The following is a 14,086-nucleotide window of genomic DNA, read 5'->3' on the forward strand; positions in this document are numbered from 1 at the left end:
TGTCATGGACAGATCTTTCTTGCTTTTTTTTTGTATTTTTGTTTGGATATTTTTCAAATTATTTATTTAAATGTTTCCTACTGTTTATTTACCATAATATCTTTTAGCTTACTTACTCACTCAGCCTGAGTTAGCTCTTCCCTCATAACTGTATAGTTGCCATTGTTTAAGAGTCTTGTTTGTGATTGTCATATGTCACTTTCAAACTTAATATGGAATTCAATTGTATTGTGATTATTCTTTTCCAGCAGATCTTTTATGAAGAAATTAATAATTGACTGTTCCTTGATACAGAAACTAGTGCTCGTCCCAACATTTCAACAGTATTCATTCTTGTTCTGTCATATACACATACACCTTTGTGTATCAAGTCTATCATTGGTGTAAAAAGCCACAATTGATATTAACGCAAGTTATAGTAGACTTATTGTCCATAAAAAAAACATTTTTACTTCAGACTTATGCATAAGTTTAAAGGAGTCGAAGAGTGTGTTGCTGGAAAAGCATGGGCAGTCAGGCAGTACCCGGAGAGCAGGGGAATCAAAGTTTCAAGCATAAGCCCTTCATCAGGAATGAGGCTTGTGGACCAAGGGGGCTGAGAGATAAATGGGAGGGGATTGGGGTGGGGCTGGGGGGAGGGTAGCTGGGAATGTGATAGTTAAATTAAGGTGATGGGTAGAGCAGATAGGTGGCAGGGAAGATGGACAGGTAGGACAGTTCATGAGGATGGTACAGAGTTGGAAGGTTCAATCTGGGATAAGGAAACTGGTAAAATCCATATTGTGGTTGGAGGGGCACAAGGTAGAAGATGAGGTGTTGTTCCTCCAGGCGTCGGATGTTTAGGGTTTGGCAGTGGAGGAGGCCCAGGACTTGCATGTCCTTGGCGGAGTGGGAGGGGGAGTTGAAGTATTCAGTTACAGGGCAGTGGGGTTGTTTAGTGTGTGTGTTCCAAAGATGTTCTCTGAAATGTTCCACAAGTTGGCGTCCTGTCTCCTCAATGTACAGGAGACCACATCGGGAGCAATGGGCACAGTAAATGACGTGTGTGGAAGTACAGTTAAATCTCTGTCAGATGTGGAAGGATTCTTTGGGGTCTTGGACGGAGGTGAAGGGCGAGGTGTAGGCACAAGTTTTGCCCCTCTTGAGGTAGCAAGGGAAGGTGCTGGGTGTTGAAGGTGGGTTGGTGTGGTGGGGGGAGGGGGGGTGCATGAACCTTAAGAGAGAGTCAAGGAGAGAATGGTTTCTCTGGAACACAGATAGGGTTGGGACGGAAATATATCCCTGCTGGTGGGGTCTGTTTCTAGGTGGTGGAAACAACGGAGGATGATACGATGTATCCGGAGGCTGGTGGGGTGGAAGGGGAGGACCCGGTGGGAGGGGTTCTGTCCTTCTTGCAATTGGTTAGGTTGGGTTCAAGGGTGGAAGTGCGGGAAGTGGAGGAGACGTGCTGAAAGGCATCATTGACTACATGGGAGGGGAAATTGCGGACTTTGAAGAAGGAAGCAATCTGGTGCGTTCTGTGGTGGAATTGGTCCTCCTGGGAGCAGATGTGTCAGAGGTGGAAAAATTAGGAGTAAGAGAGAATGTTTTTACAGGATGCAGGGTGGGAGGAGGGGTAGTCCAAGTCACTGTGGGAGTCGGTGGGTTTGTCGTAAATGTCTGTGTTGAGTCGGTCGCCAGAAATGGAGATGGAGAGGCCCAGGAGTTGGAAGGATGTATCCGAGATGGTCCAGGTGAACTTGAGGTCAGTGTGGAAGGTGTTGTGAAGTTGGTGAACTGTTCAACCTCCTTGTGGAAGCACGAGGTAGTGCCGATACAGTCATTGATGTAGCAGAGGAAAAGGTGGGAAATGGCGCCGGTGTAACAGAAGATGGACTGTTCCATGTACCTTCCAGCACCCAGCATCGTCCCCTGCCACTGCAAAAAATGCAACACCTGCACCCACACCTCCCCACTCACCTCTGTCCAAGGCCACAAAGGATGCATCCACATCCGACAGAGATTTACCTATACTTCCACACACATCATTTACTGTGTCCGTTGCTCCTGATGTGGTCTCCTCTACATTGGGAAGACAGGACGCCAACTTGCAGAATGTTTCAGAGGACACCTCTGGGACACATACACTAAACAACCCCACTCGATGGCTGAATACTTTAATTCCCCCTCCCACTCTGCCAAGGACATGCAAGTCTTGGGCCTCCTCCACCACCAAACCCTAAACATCCAACACCTGGAGGAAGAATGCCTCATCTTCGACCTTGGGACCCTCCAACCACACGGGATCCATGTGGATTTCACCAGTTTCCTCAATTCGCCTCCCCCACCTTATCCCAGATCCAACCTTCCAACTCGGCACCACCCTCTTGAACTGTCCATCTTCCTTCCTACTTTTCCACTCCACCCATCACCTTCACCCCCCCACCTTTAGTTACCTATCACATTCCCAGCTACCTTGCCTCCAGCTCCAACCCCTCCCATATATCTGTCAGTCCCCTTGGTCTACAAGCCTCACTTCTGATGAAGGACTTATGCTCGAAACGTCGATTCTCCTGCTCCTCGGATGCTGCCTGGTCTGCTGTGCTTTTCCAGCACCTCACTCTTCAACTCGAATCTCCAGCAACTGCAATCCTCACTTTCTCCTTAAGTTTAAATGAGTCAATTAATGTTTAGGTTTACTACAGCTTGACCCAGTATCTGCACCTAAATAGCTAATTTAAGCTAATTTGGCAGTAATGTCTTATTTGGCTTCAGGATCTTATTTACGGTCGTGGATTATTTCTCCCACACTATAGGGAATATAGCTCCATCAGTAACTCTGACATTTGTTTCATAACTTTGGTTGCCCTGGTTGCTTTATACAATCGAGTTGTCCTGCTAGGCTAATTCAAGTGTAATCCTGCTGCTCTGTCATGCTGCCCTGGTTCAGCACAAATTCCCTCCAATTAAACATATCATTGAATTCAATCCCTGCCACAGATACTCTTCCATAATAAATAATGTCATCATTATCTCTGGCCATTGTCTGAGGCTAAACTGGACTGTAGCAGCCTTGACATTTTATTTGATCCTGAGATAAGCTTCTCACCTAATACAGGCTCCATCGTGAAGCCAGACTACTTCCATCTCGATATTGTCATCATTTTTGGCTCGTTGCACATGTGAATATTGGATAAGATCAAATGTTTACTATTTAGCTAGGCTCAATTTGCTGCTTTGATTATTGTAAGAAGAGCCACCTCAGCAAAATATTAAAGCTACAGCTTTTGTTGCCTCTAGAATTTTAATACCAACAAGTGCTCAGCTCTTAAACTGGAAGAAAATAAAAGAATATATTTTAATTTGAAGAAGTCCACTCCTCCTCAGTCTTTTAGGCATCATTATATTTGCCTGCAATTTCTTTCAAAACTTGGAACATCAATAGGTATTAATTCAGTACAATCTCTACCAGGCGAACATCCTAAAAAATCATAATGGAATATTGTGAAACTTCAGACTTTCAATCCAATGGAAGTTCACTACAAATTTGGTAGGAATACACACCAATATCAGCATGGTGCTGGCACCAAACGAACTGTTTAACAGCAGAATTTAATGGACATTAAATTGGAACCTGATATGCCTTCAGTCGAGCTGGCAAGCTGTTTGGAAGCTTCAAAGTACAAGGAAATACTGCGACAAACATAGGACATCAGCTCATTAAACAAAGTTAGTTGGTGTGTATAACACTGTCAAATCTTCTCACTATTTCTCTCCTGCAGAGGTGGTTTACTTAGAACAATCTCACATTTCTGTCATGACATGAGTAATCTTTCATTAAATATTCCTTTTAAAGTATCAAGGAGGTTTAATTAAATGCACTTTGCTGGCTCTCCTTCTTTTAAAGCTCAAATCTCATTTATTTATAAATGAGTGAAGCATAACCAATGGAGTCACTGTTGACATTTCCACATCAAAAGTAACCTGAAAATAATCAAAGGAGAAACTGCTGTCAATAAAAGCATTGCCAGGTTTTCCCCATTATTAAGAAGCCTCACTTCATTTTGCCTTTGACAAGATGGCAGCAATAAAAAGATAATGTTTTGCCCTTTGTTGATGGAATTGAGAGCCTTAATCTTACACACAAATAACGTTCAGCCCTAGCAGATGTGTCAACATTGAAAACATTAAAAACAACAAGGATGCTGGAGATGGAGGTCGAAGTAATGAGCTTGGATGAGATTTCAACAGCAGTCTCATTCCACATGCAACTCCAATGTTCCTCTAATGAAAACACTGTTTCAGGCTCCACTCAGTTCCGGTTGGGACTGGATCCAGCATATGCCATAATATTTTAAACACACCCTGGGTACATTTGTTTTTTTCTTCACTACTACTTCAAATTTAGTCTAATCAAGCAGGCATTTTTTATCCAGAGGGGAAAGATTAGACTAAATCTGAATCTTAGTTTTAATTTTTGTTGCCTTAACTCTAGTAAATCTTATAAATTATTTAATTAAGATAAAATTATTTATACAATACTGAGTCAATTTAATATTGACCTATTTTGACACTTTCCCTTGTGTATTTGAAGTGTCTGAATTTCATTAATGACTTTGTTTGAAGTCACCCTTCACAATAATGAACTATCTTCTCCCAGTTGTGATTATTTTCAACATTGCTGCAAAAAAAATCTCAACTTGGAAGGTTTTGTAATTCACACATATTGGAAACTGCTACGATTCGGAGATGCCGGTGTTGGACTGGGGTGTACAAAGTTAAAAATCACACAACACCAGTTTATAGTCCAACAGGTTTAATTGGAAGCACACTAGCTTTCGGAGCGACGCTCCTTCATCAGGTGATTGTGGAGGGCTCGATCGTAACACAGAATTTATAGCAAAAATTTGCAGTGTGATGTAACTGAGATTATACATTGAAGAATTGATTGTCTGTTAAGCCTTTCATCTGTTAGAATATAGTGATAGTTTCACTTCTTTCACGTGTAAATCACAAAACCCTTTTTTTAGAAGTTGCATTCTCGGGTTAGCTGTTAACAATGGTGATAGCTAGACAATATGTTGAAGGTGTTAGCCCCCTGTGTTCTCTGTCTATGACCTGATGTTTAGATTGATTCTAATCTAAAAAGTGAGATAACAGAGTTTTACATAAATTCATGCAGTTTTTGAGCTCAGAGTTCTACTTGAATGTATGCAGTTTTTGAGCAAAGTGCAAAGTAACTCTGCAAGTACAAATTCACCCCACAAAATATATGTGTGCATGTAGGTCTTTGTCTGTCTGTGTGTGTGTCTGTCTGGGTTGGGGGTTGTGAGGGTGAGAAAGTGTGTGTGTGTGTAGTGTAGTGTCTTAAGTCTGTGAGGGGGTGCATGTGTGGGAGTGTGTGTGTCTATAAGGGTGTGTGTGGGTGTCTGTGTGTACCTGTGTCCGTGTGTATGTGAGAATGTGTGTGTGTACGAATATCTGTGTGTGTGTGTGTGAAGTGCAATGGTGATCACCTGTAATGTGACATGAACCCAAGGTCCCGGTTGAGGCCCTCCCTATGGGTACTGAACTTAGCTATCAGCCTCTGCTCGGCCACTTTCCTCTGCTGCCTGTCCCGAAGGAGGATGGTCACCCGAAGGTCCGAGGCTGAATGTCCTGGACCACTGAAGTGTTCCCCAACTGGGAGGGAAGCTTGCTGTCTGTTGATTGTTGTGCGGTGCCCATTCATCTGTTGTCATAGCCTTTGCTCGGTTTCCCCAATGTACCATGCCTCCGGGCATCCTTGCCTGCAACGTATAAGATAGACAATGTTGGCTGAGTCACATGAGTACCTGCCATGTACAGGGTGGGAGGTGTTCCCACGCATAATAGTGGTATCTATGTCCACAATCTGACACATCTTGCAGTGTCTACCGTGACATGGTTGTATGGAGTTGTCCTGAGAGCTAGGCAGTTTGGACATAGATACCACTATTATGCGTGGGAACACCTCCCACCCTGTACATGGCAGGTACTCATGTGACTCAGCCAACGTTGTCTATCTTATGCGTTGCAGGCAAGGATGCCCGGAGGCATGGTACATTGGGGAAACCGAGCAAAGGCTACGACAACGGATGAATGGGCACCGCACAACAATCAACAGACAGGAGGGTTCCCTCCCAGTTGGGGAACACTTCAGTGGTCCAGGACATTCAGCCTCGGACCTTCGGATGACCATCCTCCAAGGTAGACTTCGGGACAGGCAGCAGAGGAAAGTGGCTGAGCAGAGGCTGATAGCTAAGTTCGGTATCCATAGGGAGGGCCTCAACGGGACCTTGGGTTCATGTCACATTACAGGTGTTCACCATTGCACTACACACACACACACACACACACACAGATATTCCTACACACACACACTCTCACACGGACACAGGTACACACAGACACCCACACACACCCTTATAGACACATACACTCCACACATGCACCCCCTCACAGACTTAAGACACTCTGCACTCACTACACACATACACACACACACACACACACACTCACACACTTTCTCACACTCACAACCCCCACCCCAGACAGACACACACACAGACAGACAAAGACCCACATGCACACATATATTTTGTGTGGTGAATTTGTACTTGCAGAGTTACATTGCACTTTGCTCAAAAACTGCATACCTTCATGTGGAACTCTAAGCTCAAAACTGCATGAATATATGTAAAACTCTGTTATCTCACTTTTTAGATTAGAATCAACCTAAACACCAGGTCATAGACAGAGAACACAGGGGGCTAACACCTTCAACATATTGTCTAGCTATCACCATTGTTAACATGCAACTTTAAAAAAAGGGTTTTGTGATTTACATGTGAAAGAAGTGAAACTATCACTATATTCTAACAGATGAAAGGCTTAACAGACAATCAATTCTTCAATGTATAATTTCAGTTACATCACACTGCAAATTTTTGCTATAAATTCTGTGTTATGATCGAGCCCTCCACAATCACCTGATGAAGGAGCATCGCTCCGAAAGCTAGTGTGCTTCCAATTAAACCTGTTGGACTATAACCTGGTGTTGTGTGATTTTTAACTTTGGAAACTGCTAAGGTTTGTCTCAATGCCAAATTTTGTTTATGCATCATTGACACAATGTGTTCTGGGAAATTGGATGTGTGTAACTGAAGAGCTAGCACTGAGGCAATCCTCATGGTGACTACGAAGCCAGTGTGTAATTCACCCAATGTCTTTAATAGAATAATTGAATCCTTACAGTATGGATGCAGGCCATTCAACCCATCAAGTCAACACTGACTCTCTGAACAGCATCTCACCCAGACCCATCCCCCTCCCCTGTAAACGTGCATTTTCCATAGTTAATCCACCTAGCCTGCATATCCCTGGAAACTATGGGCAATTTAGTATGGCCAATTCACCTAACCTACATGTCTTTGGACTGTGGGAGGAAACTGGAGCAAACCTGTGCAGGCTTCACACAAACAGTCACCCAATGGTGGGACTGAATCCAGGTCCCTGGCACTGAGGCACCGAGCCACCCCTCTTTGATGGCTTAATTATTGTGCACAAAGACATGCATGCAATGTTTTACATTTGTTGAATCTGAAATTCTTGGTTGACTGGAGCCCTCCCAATGCTACGGGGTTTCCATGTGTTGTAGCAACAGAAGTCACAGATTAATTCAGCCCATCATATACTGACTATCAGTTAATTCCAATTCCTTGCCCTATCACAATAGGTTTATTTTCCTCAAGTACCCATATAATTTCCTTATGAAATTATGTGTCTCTACTTTTACCATTCTCTTAGATAGCAACTTTCAGGTCTTTATCATTTGCTGCATGAAAATAAATTCTTCTTCACACCCCCTTGCATTTCTAATCCAAGACCTTAAATCTATGTTTCGTTTTCCTAGTACTATCTGTTAATAGGAATAACTTTTCTTTGTTTAACATATTTAAACCTGACACAATTTTATGCCCTACGGCAAATCTCCTCTTAATTTCCTTTTCTCAATGGAGAACAATATTAGCTTCTTCAACTGAACACTGTAGTGAAAATCCCTCACCGTTAGCACAATTCTGATAAAACCCCTCCTTACCCTCTCAAAGACACTCACATCCTTCCTAAAGCGCAGTGAACAGAACTGGGCAAAATACTCCAAGTTGTGGCTGAACCAAAACCTTCTAACTATATCAAGGAAGTATAATTACAGCCATAACTGACTTTAACCATTGCCAAACTGACAATAGTTTCAGCATATTGAATGTCACAGTAACAAATAATGGATAGGAGCTGCAGTTTACGTAGTGCACTCAAATCCTGCAGGGTATTTGACTCATCAATATTCTAAATCAGATGGAACAATGTGCAAAGATGCCAAGCTGATACCAAAGTGCATAAAACTTTAAGTATTCCATGCTCGGAATCAATATGTGCAGGAATAATCTGGCTTTTCTTTTAAAAGTGAAGCAGATGTACAACCTTGCAACAAAGAAGTGCCAATGGGAATGTTTTCAGGGACGTTGTCACGGCTGTAGATAGATTGCAGGAACTCAGGTGTACAGTCGTTTTCATCAGTGATATGAATTACTACCTGCAAAATAATTGGCATAAAAGTAGGAATCAGAATTCCGTAGGATCAAAGTAGAATAGACTTTAGTTAATTTGAAACAATGACCTTGTACAATTGCTGTGGTCACATCACATTCAACAACAAAATAATAATGAAGGTCAAAAGGCAATGCTCTCTCTCTCCAGATTTTAAATTCAAATACAACAAGGTGAATGAGAATTATAATAGAAATGCTGACAAATTAGCATATTAAATTTATATTAATGATAGAGAACCATGCCCTGAATATTAGAATGTTATAATACCTCAGTTTGTGATAACAATATACTGTGGACCTTTTCAGGTACGGTGTATAATTTGATACATATGAAAATGAATTGAAACCGGAATCTATAGTGACATTATTTTATGTGATTCAGATGAACACTGTATTAATGGCAACACATGATGAATGGTCTGGAATTCCCACTGGCAATTGCTATTCACAGGTAGCACACCTTAGGAAAAAGTAAGAATTTTTTACCTCCAAGGGCTGTTTCCCAACAGAATTTCCAGGTGGTGGATAATGAATAGATTAGTGTAGCTAATCATTTTATACAGCTGTATATGTATTGAATGCAAGTGAAGTATCCTAAATTAAAAACTCATTTGTCCATTTTAGGTAATGTTGCATCCATTTTCTTGACCAAAGATGTATGCATTAATAACCAGTTCAGTAAGGCAGAGGGCCATATCCAAACTGAATGACTATTTGAGAAATGGGTTGCCCTCATTGATGCCTAAAATGAGTACAATCCTGAATTTATTTCAAATCAGGATTACTATAAATTTTGCTCAAGTATTGATTGCACTTCACAAGTTCCAACTTATATTTCAAGATCTTGGGCAGCTTAACCAGCTGCATGTAAAATAGGCACTGGAAATCATGTTAAATAAAGACCCCCAGAAAGGCATTCAAAATGTCACTTCTTTTGGTGCCAAAAAGAGAGGAATCTTCCTGGGTCCTCAAAATAACTGCAGCCACTGAAGTCTCATATTCACATAATTCCACCCTGTATCACATCTCACCTCCCCAATCTACCCAGGATTGGCAGCTGAGTTGTGTAAATTATTATGACAAGAGTCTGTGACAAATTTTGGGGAGTTCATGACAAATTTAGGAGAGTTCTTAGTGTCTCTGTTATGATGCACTTTTGTTGCACTCTATCGAAATTATGGATTTTAACAAGTACAGAAGCCATCGTGTATCACATCTTGGTGAAAGTAGATCTCTATGTCAATGGATGTTTTGTTCTTGAATGTTCATGCTACTGAGGGAGGACATTGGGAATTATTTATGACACCAATTTTTAATAAAGCTAACTATGCCATCTTATCGTTTCTTATCTGTGGATAGGAACGGGTGAGGGAATTGTACATAAAAAGAGGGTGATAAAAGTAAGACTGGGGGGGGAAAGTGGGAATTATACATAGCTCTTTGAAAGAGCTGGTGCACGGATGAGATGCTGAACATCTGTACTGAAAGATTTGATTGCCTCAGTGTTACTCCTGCACCCTTTCCCCACAGGCAGGAGGGGGTCGGATAGAATTAAACTCTTAATGTTGCTAAGTGGGATCTCCAAAACGATTTTTTTTTTAGACTCCGGTATCGTGCATCACGAAAGCCATATTTTGGAGAAACTTGACACTTCAATAACATTTTTCAAACAGTGTAATTTGGCACCTGATTTGACTTGAACTGCTGTCTGCAGGCTTCCAACGGTCAGGAAGCCTGGCAGTGAAAGGAAGGTAGAATTTGCTAACTCCCAAAGATAAGTGCATTTTAAAATACCTTATTGTATGACAAAGAGAGCAGGTCTGTTCTCGTTGGTCTCTCAGAAAAACTTTGGAGATTCATCTGCTAAAAGCAGTCTTTTGTTTGATCGGCACATTTTGGAAATGTTACTGTTTGGAGTCTGTCACTGATTGTCGAATGGATAATTATACTGCCCAGTGAGCCATGTATATGTTCACTTTCTGATCTGTCATGAATTGCTGGTCTCAACTAGGAGACTAGTACGGTTGCTACAATTGCCTTTGAGGTAAGAAAAAAATCAGAGACAACACCTGCTATCAATTGCGATCAGTGTTTCTATCATAAGAACATATACTTGGATGTTCAGGTGGCACGGTGGCTCAGTGGTTAGCACTGCTGCCTCACAGCACCAGGTTCCCAGGTTTGATTCTAGCCTTGGGTGACAGTCTGTGTGGAGTTTGCACTTCCTCCCCATGTTCGCGCGGGTTTCTTCCCACAGGCCAGGTGAATTGATCATGCTAAATTGCCCGTAGTACTAGGTGCTTTAGTCAGAGGGAAATGGGTCTGGGTGGGTTACTCTTCGGAGGGTCGGTGACGACTGGTTGGGCCGAAGGGCCTGTTTTCACTCTGTAGGGAATCTAATCTAATTTTACGGAATGGCAAAATAATCTTGTTAATTTGAGCAAGAAGTTGGTGCCGCAAGGGCTTTTCCTTACTTTAATCATTACAGCAACTTTAAAATAAAGTTATCCAATGCAGGAGTTTTAATTAACTGCCTTAGTGAGATCAGAGTTAACCATGCAGCCACAGTGAAATACATTGGCTGCACTCACTCATCGGGCAATAGATCTTGCATTGAAATGGCACCTTTAACATAAGTTATCCCAACCCACTTCAAATATGATTGAATCATATGAGGCGACATTAACGCTATGACCAAAGGATTGTTTGAAGAGATAGGTTTTAAAGAATCTCTACAAATGGGAACGAGAGGAAAGGAATTCTGAGTATAGGGGCTCAATTGCGTGGATAAGATGAGCTGGAGTGGGCATGCTGGTGATAGGAGAGAACTTCAGAAAGATACAAGTTCAGGTCCAAGGCTAGGGCAAGACAGAAAATGACAAAAGCTATCCACCTTGTGAACAAAGAAATCTATGTTATTATTCCAATTTTGTTGAAGTTAGTGTCATGTTAATGGTTAATTGGTTAAGGCAGTGCAGAATCACCCACCATCCACTGTAGCCCAACCTTAGTAGAGGAAAGGAAACTCTCATTGTTCAATATTGGTATAAACTGCAAATGCTTGCAAGGAACTTCTTTGTCCATTGTTTTAATTGAAATGTTCCTTACAACAGCAATCAAAAAATTACCAGTTGAATTCTTTACTACATCCATCACGGATGTTGCTCAATGCAAGTTCAACTTTCCTGTGACCTAGTTAGTTGTTGTGAATCTCCTCTGTTACTCTCCCTCAGCCACCGGGTTTTTGCCAGAAGAACAGAGAGAAACTTCTGCATAAGTAGAGTTTCCACCACACGTCTGGAGAAGTCATTGCAGGATCAAATCTAAGGACATTTCTGGGCACTGTTCCAAATCAATCAGAAATGGTATTTAAACATTCAAACTAACGCCTTCTAGGAAATTCTATAAAAGTGCATTTAATATGAAAGTACACTTCACACTATACATTATCCAATTTCAAAGGGACACATTGCAAGTAATGTGAACTACAAATATCTTAAGTCATTTATGTTGAATAATTTATGTTTTTCAAAATGTTTTTCAATTAAAATAAATTTGCCAACATACCCAAGAAGAGCATAATTCACGACTGATATTTGTAAGCATGGTTCAAAAATCCTGTCCAGCTAACTTCTAACCCTTTGCTTTCTTAAAGAATGCCTTTGGGCCATTCAAAGTAGGTGTTAATGCTCAATGGAGAAATGAGCCTTATATCTTTAAATCATATGCTCAGTACGCTGTGTGGGAGAAAGGTTGGAAGAAGAAAGAAATATTCCCAACGATCAGCTGCACCTTTAACAAACACTCATTTGCCCCTGAGCAGCATAAAGTAAAACTTCTGAGTGTTTTTGAGCGCTAAAAATATATACTGCTTTGTCACATGACATCTGCAAAATATATGTCTGTGAATAATAAAAAATGTTTTTTGTTTTACGATGAATTGCTGACTAAACAACAAAAGTCCCAATTTCAAATGTGTTACTATTGGAAATGTTGGACAGGGGCTGAAGCAAAACAGATCTATTGGGTTGGATAAAATATAATTACATTGGAATTACTTGTACTTTTTACTTATTTTTATCCACTAATTCAAATTTCTCACTTGGAGGAAAGAGACTTAATCAAAATCATTGGGAATAAAAAAAATTTATAGCACAAATGACAAATAATTTAATTAAAATTGGCTCAAAAAGTCTCAGCAACTCATTTAGTGCAAACATCAAGTGCTGGAGCATTTCACTACAGGATTACTGGCACTTTCATGTGTAGATTCCACAGATGGTATTAATATTGGAAGAAAGTGACTCTATTAATCAGTATCACAGCAGCTTGAAAGCAGGCTTTGACCAGCTCCAGGGTGATTCCTCTTATTAAGTCCCATCAGAGGCTTCACATTTGTTGGTTAGACAATTTACATCATCCTTCTGTGAAAACTACTTAAACCTGGCTCTCCGATTCTAATAGATATAGTCACTGCTAACACCCTAGATTGAAATTTAAAAGAAGGGGGAGTGGGTGCATTTCTTTCACAAACTTCATAGGAAGAAAGATTGAAGAAAGGGAACAGAATGTTCCTGTAGATTGCAGAGGATATTTGTCCCACTTCAAAAAAATTTCTGCTCTTCCCTTAGGCTCTCACAGAAATAGTAACTCTGCTGTAATCATTGTCACAATCCTTTATATATTATATTCCAGATCAGTTCCAATGCAGAGGATATCTTCTCTTCGCCTGGTGCTACATTTTGTTGTGCTTTATTGCGGGAGTGAATTGTTTGCTTAGTAACTTGCTAAAGAATATATAGGAACAGGGTTATCAGTACAATTATACAAGCTTAGAATTTAAATCGAAGAATTTGGTGCAGGAATTTAAACATAAGCACATGCCCTCCATCTCTGACTCTTCCCTTCACTTCATTGCACCATTTCTTAGAATATCTAAATGTAAGTTCACAGCAACCTTATTCTTCCAAAGAAATTCCTGTGAGGATTGTATTTCATTCTCGTGCTTTCTTGATCTCCTTTCCATCTCCTCTGACAATTCCACCTCCCCTCAGTGTCGCTGATAAGAATTCCTTTTACCTTAAAATAAGATTCTCTTCCACTGTGCCTGAAAGTTCCCTTGTTATTCTATCCCATTTCCTACACTTCCAGTTTCTTTTCCCTTCTGGAATCCTAATGTGTTCTCTTGTCTTAACATTCCATCCACCATCTTCCATATTAATCAAAACATCATCCATTATTGCTATTACTTTCAGCCTGATGCCACTACCAAACACATCTTTCTTTCCCCTTTTTTTCGTAAATATATTTATTAGCAAATTTTTTTAACTTTAGAAACATATAAAATTATTGAAAAATATAATCAATAGCAAATATCAGTATAATAAAAAGAAAATAATACACATATTACAATACAACTACTGTCTACTAACTACTAACCTACCTTATAATACAAAACAAACCGTAACACTGCGCAA

General features: G+C 40.7%; 1 protein-coding gene across 2 annotated transcripts in view; it reads right to left on the minus strand.

Annotated features, from left to right (window-relative positions):
* Nucleotides 1-14,086, minus strand: part of LOC140477040 (neural-cadherin) — a 261,541-nt gene that overhangs the window by 118,666 nt on the left and 128,789 nt on the right. For both annotated transcript variants that reach the window (XM_072570203.1, XM_072570202.1), the window contains exon 5: nt 8,482-8,593. In XM_072570203.1, coding sequence (XP_072426304.1) covers nt 8,482-8,593 — 112 coding nt within the window. The remainder of the gene's footprint in view (nt 1-8,481; nt 8,594-14,086) is intronic.

The sequence above is a fragment of the Chiloscyllium punctatum genome, chromosome 5 (assembly GCF_047496795.1).
Source record: "Chiloscyllium punctatum isolate Juve2018m chromosome 5, sChiPun1.3, whole genome shotgun sequence".
Taxonomy (NCBI): Eukaryota; Metazoa; Chordata; class Chondrichthyes; order Orectolobiformes; family Hemiscylliidae; genus Chiloscyllium; species Chiloscyllium punctatum.